This window comes from Rana temporaria, chromosome 3 (assembly GCF_905171775.1).
Source record: "Rana temporaria chromosome 3, aRanTem1.1, whole genome shotgun sequence".
Lineage (NCBI taxonomy): Eukaryota > Metazoa > Chordata > Amphibia > Anura > Ranidae > Rana > Rana temporaria.
Window position 1 is genome coordinate 454,768,423 of NC_053491.1, and position 14,002 is coordinate 454,782,424.

Here is a 14,002-nt window from a genome sequence, read left to right on the forward strand (position 1 = left end):
GGAGAGGATACTATGGCCAAAACTATGGGCCACCCCAATGGCAGGGGGAATGGAGGGACTGGGGGGAGTCTTTCAGACCACCTATGCCGGTTTTTCAGACTGGCAGAGGGGGGTGGAATCACAACCCCCAAGAAGGAGAGGGTGCAGAGGGGGAAGCAAAAAGAAAAAGGGTGGGTTAGGTGAAGGGATCTTCAACCTAACTAACATTGAATTCTCCCAGGAGGAACTACTGGTATTAGACAAGGGCATTAAGTTTGCGCCAAGCAGGGCCTTTAACAGTTTTGAAACTTTTATAGATTTGCAAAAATTTATAAGAAAATTAAACCTAAAAAAATTCTTCGAGGGGAAAGGGGAGAATGCCCATAAGGCAAGTACCCCTGAATACGCACACAGTCAACTAAAAAACAAATCCACTTTTAATCCCAAAATCAGTTCCAACCACCATATAGAAGTATTTAAAAAGATGGTGGAAAAGGAAATAAAAAATATCAAACCAAAGAAAAACATCAAACAAGATAGAATATGGCAAGGGATAAGAAAACTAGAAAAACGTAAAAACATAGTGGTGAGGCCGGCAGATAAGGGGGGGGGGGCTGGTCATCCTGACCAAACAAGATTATGCGAGTGAACTAAACAGGTTAGTTGATGACATTACCACTTATCAACTATTAAAAAAGAACCCCAATAAAGAACTAAAAAATAAACTGAGAGATTTTCTAAACAAAGGGATCGCGGATCACATTTTGAACAAAAAAGAGGGAAGATACATACTACCTAAGGCCCCCAGAATACCAGTGATCTATCAGGTACCAAAAGTACATAAAAATAAATCGAAACCTCCCGGCCGCCCAATAATAAGCGGCATAAACTCCGTTCATTCAAGACTGGGAGAGTACTTAGATGTATTCCTACAGCCATTGGCAGCGAAAGGTGAATCATTTATTAAAGATAGCAAAGACGTCATAAACGCACTGAAACAGGTACCTGTAGATAACTCCACACTATTAATAACCATAGATGTGGAGTCTCTGTATACGAATATAAAACAAGCAGATGCACTGGCAGCAGTGGCATGGGCTCTAAAAAAACACTCGGAACTCAAATTAAAACAAAGAAGGTTTATACTTGAAGGTCTGCGGATGGCCATGAAGAACAATTTCTTCTGGCACAACCATAAGTACTATAGCCAAATAAAGGGGGTTGGCATGGGGAATAAGTACGCCCCAAGTGTCGCCAACATTTTCCTGAATAAGTGGGAGAACGAGGAAATATTCGGAAAATGCTGGCCACACATACAAATATACAAAAGATTCATCGACGATATCCTAATCGTTTGGAAAGGGAATCGCGAGCAATTAAGTAATTTCATAGAGCATATCAACGCCAACCACTATGAAATTAAATTCACGGTAAACGTACAACCTGATGTGACCCAGTTCTTAGACCTGGAAATATTCAAGGTCGAAGGTGAACTGCACACGAAAACACACTTTAAAGAAACCGACCGTAACGGTTATATACCATTCGGAAGCTGCCACCATCCGCAGTGGAAGCGGGCTATACCCAAAGGCCAGTTCATCAGAATAAAACGAAATTGTAACTCTATGGCCGACTATCAGACACAGACAAACATCTTAATTGATAGGTTTGCTAACAAAGGTTATGATAGAGGAAGGTTGGAGCAAACTAGATTGGAGGTTGGATCTCTGAACCGGGATGATATGCTAAAAAAGAGAGTAATTGCACCCCCTAAAAAGAATGATGTCACCTTCATAACGGGTTTCAATGCAGACTACAGAGTGTTTGAAGACATCATTAGAAAACACTGGCCCATTATTTTGGGAGACCCACAACTCAGTACAATTTTACCAGCTAGACCAAAATTTGTGTACAGAAGAGCAAAGAGAATACGAGATTCCTTGGTTAAAAATGTACCGGACCCACCCAAAAAGATGATATCCTTCCTTGACCAGAAGGGTTTTTATAGGTGCGGAAGATGCAAACCTTGTCGCACCACAAAAGGATCAAGAAAGGTTGACCAGTTTCAATCTCACGCCAATAATGAACAATTTAAAGTGGGTAAACTGATCACGTGCAGCAGCACACACGTAACGTACGTAATAGAGTGCGAGTGTGGGCTGCAATACGTGGGCAGAACCACAAGGAAACTCTCGGTGCGAATGGGAGAACACATTAGAAATATCAAAAAAGGGTATATACATCATAGTGTGTCATTACACTTCAGAAATAAACATAACAGAGACCCCAGTAAAATGAAGTTTTATGGCATAGATAAAATTGAACAGAATTGGAGGAACATAAATTTAAGAAGGGAAGTATCGAGGAATGAAACTGAGTGGATTTTTAGATTAGACACATTAAAGCCTAAGGGAATGAATGTGGAATTAGATATAAATTGTTTTTTGGAAGATTTTTGATGTTTTAAGTATTCCGCACTTCATTCCCCCTAAGCATTCCATTAATAAGTTGATAACATCAATATTTCTAGTATGTATGCAATTAGAGCAGTTCCCCTTTAAGAAACAGCATTTAAGAAACAGCACTAGATCACTTGATGATGGATCACCTACCATCAAGTATCAGAAACCAACGAGTATGTGTATTAATTATATAGGGTTAAAATATCAGTAATGATATACACTGAGAAGGGTTTATATAGAAAAGTTAAAATATAGCAGCAGAAAAATGAAAACTGTATTTGTTTCCTGCTTTTTATGGCCTCATGGTGTTTGATTAATTTTTAGTAAATAAAACTTTTAGTAAACATAGTTTTTGACCACTTACAGTAATATAGGTGATAAAATGTTGTTTTTTGTAAAGTGTCCCTGGCAGCGTCAACCAGAGACGGTGACTGCTACACAGGGACTATTGCCAGTAGCTAAAATAACCAATATTACATCCTGTGTGGGGAATTAGCCATTACCTAAAATAGGCATAGACTAACACAGGATGCCAGTAACCAAAATGGCGGAACGGACACTTCCGGTAACGGAGGCAAGGTGGCCGCACAAGCACTTCCGGTTGCGGCGATAATACAGGGAATAACACACAGGGCGACAAGCGCCCGCACACGGGGGTGGGGGGAGGTGCACAAACGAACGGAGGTAGCAGCGCACATAGCGCCCCACACATACAGCCACCCTGGCTGCTGGGCATATTTATATTTATATTTTTATTGCTGACACCCAGTAACAACAGCCAGGACTGGCAAATAGCCAGGTATCCAGTAACCAAAATGTAGGAACAGGAACTTCCGGCACCATCAGCTAAGATGGCGGCCGGAAGACTTCCTGTTTCCTGTGAATGGCCAGGACTGGCAAACAGCCAGGTATCCAGGAACCAAAATGGTGGAACAGGAACTTCCGGCACCATCAGCTAAGATGGCGGCCGGAATACTTCCTGTTTCCTGTGAATGGCCAGGACTGGCAAACAGCCAGGTATCCAGGAACCAAAATGGTGGAACAGGAACTTCCTGCACCACCAGCTAAGATGGTGGCCGGAAGACTTCCTGTTTCCTGTGACTACCTTGCAGCATTTCAGGGAATCCACAGGGGTATAAATACAGCCTAAACAGTAGTGTCCACAGCTCTCCTGACGACGCAACTAGCGAAACGCGTAGAGGCTGTTTGGACACACACATTGAGGGTGCAGCACACCAGCGTGCACGGACCCCTTGTAGCAATACATGCGGAGCACAGCGGGGCAAGCACACCTCTTAGGACGCCACTTAAATGCTGGTCAGCGGCTTTTAACGGTTGACACTGCCAAAGACACTCAGTGCCGGTCAGAGGCACTTTATATTGTAAGTGTTATATTTTTTTACCTTTTTTAAATAAATACATATTTTAATATACTACACCATGATGAGCCCCTTGTTTTTGAGGAATTGATGACACCTTGTAAAAGGGAAAAGGAGGCAACACCCACTGACCGACAAAGAAAAGACACCACTTTGGAGCCTAATAATATCTGGGGTCTGGTGAGTGTTGATTTTAACCATTGGTGATGGTGGCACATCTTTGTCGGGTGGAAGAGATAGCGGCACTTTCCTGTACACAGCATTACCAACATTGAACCTTGTGTTTGCTGGAACCTATTGTATAAGAGCAAGATTGCCTGTCATTTGGACTATTTTTAAGTGCAGCCAGCACATTGCACATTTGTATGGTTGTTTGATAATTATTTCACTTTTATTGATATTTATTTTATTTTGTTCCAATATCGGTTATTGGACAACTCACGGTGCAGTTGGCATACTGCATATTGGGTTTTAACACACACATATATATATAATATATTTTTTTTTTGTAATATCTTTCGTATTGTTTTCACGATTTGGTTGGTCAGTAGCAGCAACAGCCATTTTTCTCATAGAAGCACTGTGGCATATGGATTGTATGCTGACACACTGATCTAGATATATGATTTAAGTTTGAAATCACTGTGTCACATTTGTATGACTCATATATTTCTTATATTTTTTATTGTTTGTATTCAGGTTATTCACACTTAAGATTGGGTACATTGTGGCCCTGATATTTCACTTATGTCCATATTCCCAGAGATTAAATACCTCTGGATAATTAGATCAGCGCAGTAACATTTTTCTTCTTAGAGCACTATTGACCCCCACTAAGGGCACACAGTACTGCAGCAGATCACAGTTCACATTTATTTATTTTCTTTTGCGCCGGTGACACTCACAACCAATGCATGAAGTTGGAATGATCGGCTCAGGTTCAAGAGTGAGATCTTCGTCCAAGGTGTCAAAGGATCTAGAAAGCGCATCAGCCCGACCGTTGCAGGAACCAGGTTTGTATGTAATCGTGAAACTGAAACGGGAAAAGAAGAGACTCCACCTGGCCTGTCTGGGATTCAGACGTTTAGCATTCTGTAAGTACTGTAGATTCTTGTGATCGGTGAAGATCGTTATGGAGTGAGGAGAACCCTCCAAAAGATGACGCCACTCTTCTAGCGCCAATTTAATTGCGAGAAGTTCCCGGTCACCGATGGCATAATTTCTCTCTGCCTGAGAATTTTTTTTGGAAAAGAACGCACATGGTTGACGTCTCTTCTCAAAAAGTTGAAGAAGCACCGCTCCCACTCCCACTGAAGAAGCGTCCACTTCAATAAAGAATGCCTCCTCAGGGTTTGGTCTCCTCAAAAGAGGTCCAGAGACGAAGGCCTGTTTCAGATCGTGAAACGCAGAGACAGCTTCGGGAGGCCAGTCTTTGGCATTAGCACCCTTCTTGGTCAAAGCGATAATAGGCGCGGCAATGGAAGAATAATTCCTGATGAACTGCCTATAATAATTTGTGAAACCAAGAAAGCGCTGTGTGGCCTTGAGGCTAGCAGGAAGAGGCCAATTGGTAATGGCTAAGACCTTCCCAGGATCCATACGAAGGCCCAAGCTTGAAACAAAGCATCCTAGAAACAGGACCTCAGAACATTCAAAGGAGCATTTCTCCAGTTTGGCATAGAGATTATTCTCTCTGAGGCGCTGGAGTACAGTGCGAACATGGTTCCTGTGGACATGCAGATTTTCCGAAAAGATTAGAATGTCATCCAGATAGATGACAACAAACTGGTACAGCAGGTCCCTGAAGATTTCGTTGACAAAGTTTTGAAACACGGCTGGGGCATTACATAACCCGAAAGGCATGACCAGATACTCATAATGGCCGTCTCGAGTGTTAAGCGCAGTCTTCCACTCATCACCTTCTCGTATTCGAATGAGGTTGTACGCCCCTCTGAGATCCAACTTAGTGAAAATGGAGGCACCCCTCAACCTATCGAACAATTCAGATATCAAGGGTAAGGGGTAACGATTCTTAATAGTAACAGCGTTTAATCCTCGATAATCAATACAGGGTCTCAAGGTACCATCCTTCTTGGCAACAAAAAAGAACCCTGCTCCTGCAGGCGATGACGATTTCCGAATGAAACCTCTGTCAAGGTTTTCTGCGACATACTCAGACATGGCCTGGGTCTCTGGGATGGACAAAGGGTATGTGCGACCCCTGGGCAGAATTGCTCCAGGAACAAGGTCAATGGCACAGTCAAAAGATCTGTGGGGAGGGAGCACCTCGGCTGATTTCTTACAGAACACATCCCGGTAATCGCTGTAAGCAGTGGGAAGATCCGAAGATACTGATGTGGTAGCAACCGGAAGTTCCCCCTTAGGAGTCACCTTGGAATGACATGCGGAGAAACATGAAGGACCCCAAGCCAGAATCTGCCCAGAAGCCCAGTCCACATGGGGAGAGTGGAGCTGTAGCCAAGGAAGGCCCAATACAATGGGAGTGGAGGCTTTAGGTAGGATGAGAAAGGATATCCACTCCTGGTGGAGAATCCCTATCGACATCCTAATGGGTAGTGTCTGGAAGCGAATAGGACCCCCTGGGAGAATAGTGCCATCAATTGCCGAGACTACCAGCGGCGTAGTGAGGGGTGAAAGGGTAAGCTTCATAGAAGAAGCAGTTCTCCAGTCCATAAAGTTGCCGGCAGCCCCGGAATCCAGATATGCAGAGATCGATAGGGGAGAAGTGCCTACATGAAGGGACACCGGAAGGAGCAGACGGGAAGGTGATGTTTCTGGGTCCAATACTCCACCTTCTAAATGTATTAGACCTGAGCGTTTCCCGGGCGAAGCGGGCAGGAGGCACGAAGATGGCCCTTGCCTCCACAATAGAGGCACAAGCCCAGAGTTCTGCGTCTAGCACGTTCTTCGGGTGTTAGTCTGGTCCGGCCCAGCTGCATAGGTTCCTCAGCAGGCAGGGGATGGTCTACGGGACGAAGTGAGGGAAGCACAGACTGACTACGACCTAGGGAGTGCTGGTGTCTTTTCTCAATGGACCTCTCCTGAAAACGAATATCGATCTGATTGCACAGGGAGATGACATCGTCCAGACCGACGGGGATGGTTCTTCCCGCTAATTCGTCCTTCACTCGGTCAGAGAGGCCATGTAAAAAGGTAGCGACCAGGGCCTCATTGTTCCAGCTCAATTCAGCTGAGAGTATACGGAACTGAAGAGCATATTGACCCACTGAACGAGATTCTTGGCGGAGACGTAGCAGAGCACTGGCTGCTGAAGAGGCCCGAGCCGGCTCTTCAAAGATGTTCCGAAAGAGCTTTAGGAAGTTGAACAGGCTGGAAACTACCGGATCATTCCTCTCCCACATAGGGGCAGCCCAGGCTAAAGCTTCACCGGAAAGGAGGGAAATAATATAGGCTACCTTTGCCCGATCAGACAAGAAGTTTTGAGGCTGTAGTTCAAAATGGATGGTGCACTGGCTAAGAAACCCCCTGCAGGCCTTGGAGTCTCCAGAAAAACGGACTGGAGGTGGTAGCTTCAGCGAATGCGACTCTGCGACTGGTGCGACGGGCGCAGCCGCTGCCGCTGGTTGTACTTGGGGTTGTAGATTCGGGGCTCCCAACGAGGTCTGAAGCTGATCAAAGCGGGAAGCCAGATCCTGAAGGAAACGCATCACCTGAGCCTGATTAGCTTCATGCGTCTCGAGTCTGTGAACAACGCCCTGTAATGGGTCATCTGCAGGAAGCGGCACGTCGGCCGGGTTCATGGCTGTTCAAACTGTCAGGTCACCTGTGGCCAGGTGACAAGTGCACCCTGTAGGGGTCAGGGATGCACCACAGGGAAGTGAACCCTATAGCCGACTACTGCTGGCAGGGAGGAAGCGTAACCCAAGATCACCCAGGGCGCGGAGTCTAAGACCCAGTTTTGTATTCACCAGAGCCCTTGGTGGTAGTGATGGTCTTGGCCGCAACTGGGTCCAGGTCGCGTTCCCGGGATTCCTCAAGTCACACTCCGCAGGGAGAAGGGGGAAGCAGCCAGCAGGACAAACAGTGGTGATGGACAGGCCGAGGTCAGGGCAACAGGCAGACAAGGATAACCGTGGAACATGCAAATAGTCAGGGGCACAGGCAGACAGGGAAGTCGGGGACAAGCCAAAACGGTACACGGAAGATGATCGTAGCACTCTGCAACCAGGAACTAGCAATACACTGCAGACAGGAACTGAGCATAGGAACACTGTTGAACAGCACTGCAGACCTGTAGAGCAAAGGTTAATATAGGCTTCCTGGGATGGACTAGGGTGGAGCCATACAGGAAGATGAAGTGATAAGAAGGGAAACCAGAACAGGATCTGCCTCTAATGAACACATGGAGATCAGGTAGGCAGACAGACATGATGCATATTCATGACAGTTTTATTCTCACACCGTGGCTTGCTAACCATTTGTTATCTATGGTGAACTTATAGGCCTTGGAATTTGTGTAAAAAATTGTTGTAAAGTTTTCATTGTATGCACTGTCCTATGTTTATGAAAAAAAAAAAAAAGAATGCAGACCTTTGGTTCATTAAACAATTCTTACACGCTATGTTTCACCTTCAGGGGTGTGGTGCATTGACCTTGCCTCTGTCCTATATAGGTATCACGCTGCTGAAGCTGGGCTCATTGAACATCCCACTGATCTGCAGCAATGGGGACCTTGATGTGGTCTTTGGTCATTGTGCCTCTCTTCTGCTCTCCAGTATCTGGTAAGAAATGTTTCTACTTTTTCTGATGAAAAATGAAAAAAGTTACATACTGAAAATGTCTAAAGATGAAAAAAAAATGTATGACAGACTTGGACAGCTATATATTTAGTGTGTTCCAAACTAACCGGTTCATATACAGAGAGAACTGATATATAAAGCTTTGTATCTGCTGGCTTGGTCCTCAAATGAAACAGGACCTGTTAATTATTTTTCTGTCTACACACTTAGGGAGGGGAGATTGTGTTTTCACGTATCACGCCCAATAACATAGTTACATAGTTGGTAAGGCTGAATAAAGACACTCTTTGGAGAGAGACAAATACACATTAGAAGGATCTAATATATCCTTTTATATCCCTGTATATTGGTTAAGCTAAGATGCCTATCTAAGAGTTTTTTTAAATTGTTAACACTTCCTGCTGACACCACTGATTGTGGAAGGGAGTTTCACATCTTTACTGTTCTAACCCCTTACGCAGTTTAAGATTAACCACTTAAGACCCAGACCAAAATGCTGCTAAAGGATCAGGCCAGGTTTTGCGATTCGGGACTGCGTCGCTTTAACAGACAATTGCGTGGTCGTGCGACGTGGATCCCACAAATAGAGCTTTCTTTTGGTGGTATTTGATCACCTCTGCGTTTTTTATTTTTTGCGCTATAAACAAAAATAGAGCGACAATTTTGAAAAAAATTCAATATTTTTTACTTTTTGCTATAATAAATATCCCCCAAAAATATATAAACAAACATATTTTTTCCTCAGTTTAGGCCAATACGTATTCCTCTACCTATTTTTGGTAAAAACAAAACGCAATAAGTGTTTATCGGTTGGTTTGCGCAAAATTTATAGCGTTTACAAAATAGGGGATAGTTTTATTAATTTTTTTTTATTATTATTGTTTTACTACTAATGGCGGCGATCAGCGATTGTTTTCGTGACTGCGACATTATGGCGGACACTTCGGACAATTTTGACACATTTTTGGGACCATTGTCATTTTCTTAGCAAAAAATGCAATTAAAATGCATTGTTTACTGTGGAAATGACAGTTGCAGTTTGGGAGTTAACCACAGGGGGCGCTGAAGGGGTTATGTGTCACCTAATGTGTGTTTACAACTGTAGGGGGTGTGGCTGTAGGGGTGACGTCATAGATTGTGGATCCCTATAAAAGGGATCACACGATCGATGCAGCCGCCACAGTGAAGAACGGGGAAGCTGTGTTTACACACGGCTCTCCCCGCTCTTCAGCTCCGGGGACTCGGAGCTTCGGACCGGGTCGCGGGCGCGCGCCCGCGACCCACAGTTGGGCTTAAAGTTCAACGTACATATACGTTGATGTGCCCAGCCGTGCCATTCTTCTGACGTATATGTGCAGGAGGCGGTCCTTAAGTGGTTAAACCGCTTCTCTTCCAACTTCATTGAGTGACCACATGTCCTCTTGAGCGACATGAGACTGAACAATTTTCTCCCTATGCTAGAATCACCACTTAGATATTTATATATTGCAATCATATCTACTCAGGGCCGTCTTTAAGGCAGGGCAAAGGGGGCAGCTTTAACCACTTGGGATCCGCGCTATGGACGAAAGACGTCCACAGCGTGGCTCTCAAGTGCAGAGTGGACGTCTTTGGACGTCCTGTTGTCATTCCCCGTGCGCACCACTGGGGGCGCGCAGCGGGGAAACAACATGCCCGGCGCATCGCTCGGGAGCCGATGCATGTGCCTGGAGGCCGCGATGTCCGCCAGGTACCCGCGATCGTCGGTGACAGCAGGGACGTGGAGCTCTGTGTGTAAACACCGAGCTCCACGTCCTGTCAGGGAGAGAGGAGACCGATCTGTGTCCCTTGTACATAGGGACACAGCATCGGTCACCTCCCCCAGTCAGTCCCCTCCCCCCACACAGTTAGAACACACCCAGGATACACATTTAACCCCTTCCTCACCCCCTAGTGTTAACCCCTTCACTGCCAGTCACATTTATACAGTAATTAGTGCATTTTTATAGCACTGATCGCTGTATAAATGTGAATGGTCCCAAAATTGTGTCAAAAGTGTCCGATACGTCTGCCGCAATATCGCAGGCCTGACAAAAAAAATCACAGATCGCCGCCATTACTAGTAAAAAAAAATAAAAAATCATAAATCTATTCCCTATTTTGTAGGCGCTATAACTTTTGCGCAAACCAATCAATATACGCTTATTCCGATTTTTCTTTACCAAAAATATGTAGAAGAATACGTATCGGCCTAAACCGAGGAAATGTTATTGTTTTTTAAAAAAAAATGGGATAGTATTATAACAAAAAGTAAAAAAAAATTGTGTTTTTTTTTTCAAATTTTCTGTCTTTTTATGTTTATAGCGCAAAAAATAAAAATCGCAGAGATGAATACCACCAAAAGAAAGCTCTCTTTGTGGGAAAAAAATGATAAAAATATAATTTGGGTACCGTGTTATATGACCGCGCAATTGTCATTCAAAATGCGTCAGCGCTGAAAGCTGAAAATTGGTCTGGGCATGAAGGGGGTTTAAGTGGCCAGTAATGAAGTGGTTAAGGACCAAGCCTCTTTCTGAGATTTGGTGTTTACAAGTTAAAAACAGTTTTTTTTTTTTTTTGCTCGAAAATTACTTAGAACCCCCAAACATTATATATATATATATATATATATATATATATATATATATATATATATATTTTTTTTTTTTTCTAACACCCCCTAGAGCAGTGGTTCTCAACTCCGGTCCTCGGGACCCACTTACAGGCCAGATTTTAAATATTACCTTGAGGAAAACATTTCAGTTAATTTCAGTTTTTTTTTAAACGTTTCAGTTATTTTGAAAACGTGACCTGTTAGTGGGTCCCGAGGACCGGAGTTGAGAACCACTGCCCTAGAGAATAAAATGGCAGTCGTTGCAATACTTTTTGTCACACCATTTGCGCAGTGTTCTTACACTTTTTTGGAAAAAAACAACACTTTTTTTAATTAAAAAATAAGACAACAGTTAAGTTAGCCCAATTTTGTCACTCGTTCTAGGCTCCCTGCTCCAACGTTGTCTGTATCCAGCGACGGGTGATCTCCTCTCCTGTCCAGCGATGAAAAGATCTTCAAAGCGCAGCATCGCCGGCCTCCTCTCTCCGTCGGCCACAGCTCAGTGAATGACACGCTGAAGCTGTGACGGCGGGGTTCCCCTTAATATCCATACCAGACCTGAAGGGCCTGGTAATTGAATTTGGGGGGACCCCCACGCTTTTTTTTAAATGAATGAATCCTCTCTGAATTGCCGGGAGCCGACAATTCATTATAGCCGCGAGTCCGGTTTTAAAGGACTTTATTTCTTTCAGAAATGACACTTTGTGCAGAGACAGTTCTATGTACGGGAAACATGCGCTATTTCACATGCTAACTTTAAACCCTTCCTAGGTACGAAATTTAAAGGAATATTTCACTTTTATTGTTTCACTCTAAGCATTATTAAATTCACTGCTCCCGAAAAAACAGCAGTTTTTAAAACTTTTTTTGCATTGATATATGTCCCCTGGGGCAGGACTCGGGTCCCCAAACACTTTTTAGGACAATAACTTGCATATTAGCCTTTAAAATTAGCACTTTTGATTTTTCATGTTCGTGTCCCATAGACTTTAATGGTGTTAGCGTGTTCGAACACATTTTTTGCCTGTTCTCATGTCCTGCAATAGAATGAATGTACCAGCAGTTTGAATAAATAGCTATGTGAATTTTTATAACTATTGAACACAAAAACATGCACAGTAGTGTGAATTGAGCGAACATACACCTATAAAGTGTTTGAAGCATTTCACACTCACAAGAAATCACACCTAAGATAAAAACAATAAAATAATAATAAAAAAAAAGAATTGTAAATATGAGTCAACATTTGTCCCTAGGACACTTCATTAGCATGATGTTATAAAACATGACCTCACCCCTCATCTATGGAGGCTTTAATAATTGTCTTAACTCTGTTGTGTCACACCCATCCCTACACAATGTATGATGTCTCAATGAGGGAATGACGGAGGTTACCTAGTTTTCGGGTCATGCAATAACCCCCATCATAAAAATGGATTAGAGCAGCAATGGCGGACCTTGGCACCCCAGATGTTTTGGAACTACATTTCCCATGATGGTTATGCACTCTGCAGTGTAGTAGAGCATCATGGGAAATGTAGTTCCAAAACATCTGGGGTGCCAAGGTCCGCCATCGCTGGATTAGAGTATTTCTGGTAACTTTCTTCAAGAAATCCCATTCTACAGAAATAGGTAGGTGTTCACTGCTGACCTCTCACCATGAAAATGCTAACAGCCTGGCTACATTTCTGGCTTACTGAGTCACTGGTATGATACAAGTATGCAGCCAGTGAAGTTCCAGTAAAATCAGAACTCCCGATCTGCTTTGTTTTTTTGTTAAGCCGCGTACACGCGACCATTTTTCGAGTCATGGAAAAAAATGAAGTTTTTCTCAACGTGATTCTTGTCAAGCCTGCCTTGCCTACACACGATTGTGAAAAAAAATGCTCAAGCAAAGTGCGGTGACATACAACACGTACAGCGGCACTATAAAGGGGAAGTTCCATTCGGATGGCTCCACCCTTTGGGCTGCTTTTGCTGATTTTGTGTTAGTAAAAATTTGGTGAGAGACGAATCACGCTTTTCAGTCTTCGTGCTTTTCAGTCTGTTACAGCGTGACAAATGTGATACCTCCATTACAAATGCTAGTTTTACCAGAACGAGAGCTCCCACCTCATAACTTGCTTCTGAGCATGCACATTTTTTCACTGTCGTTAAAGCCTACACACGACCATTTTTCATATGGTGAAATACGACGAGAAAAATTAGAGCATATTCTAAATTTTTAATGGCCGTTTTTCACGTCGAGAAAAATGCTCTGGAGCCCACACACGATTGTTTTTAATGACCAATTTAACCACTTAAGACCCGGACCATAATGCAGGTTAAGGACCTTGCCCCTTTTTGCGATTTGGCACAGCGTCGCTTTAACTGAGAATTGCGTGGTCGTGCGACGTGGCTCCCAAACAAAATTGGCATCCTTTTTTTCCCATAGATGCAGCTTTCTTTTGGTGGTATTTGATCACCTCTGCGGTTTTTATTTTTTCCTTTTTGCTATAATAAATATCCCCCAAAAATATATATAAAAAAAAAATGTCCTCAGTTTAGGCCAATACGTATTCTTCTACATATTTTTGGTATAAAAAATCGCAATAAGTGTTTATCTATTGTTTTGCACAAAATGTATAGCGTTTAGAAAATAGGAGTTTTATTGCATTTTTATTAATATTTTTTTTTTTACTACTACTGGCGGCGTTCAACGATTTGTTTTGTGACTGCGACATTATGGCGGACACATCAGACAATTTTGACACATTTTTGGGACGATTG

The 14,002-nt window shown here is 43.3% G+C and overlaps 1 protein-coding gene across 1 annotated transcript in view; it reads left to right on the forward strand.

Annotated features, from left to right (window-relative positions):
- The first annotated feature begins 8,486 nt into the window (after positions 1-8,486).
- LOC120930934 (wnt inhibitory factor 1-like) overlaps positions 8,487-14,002 on the forward strand; it is a 32,338-nt gene continuing 26,822 nt past the window's right edge. The window contains exon 1 of the mRNA XM_040342069.1: positions 8,487-8,583. Within this exon, the coding sequence (XP_040198003.1) occupies positions 8,526-8,583 (58 nt within the window). The 5' untranslated portion in view covers positions 8,487-8,525. The remainder of the gene's footprint in view (positions 8,584-14,002) is intronic.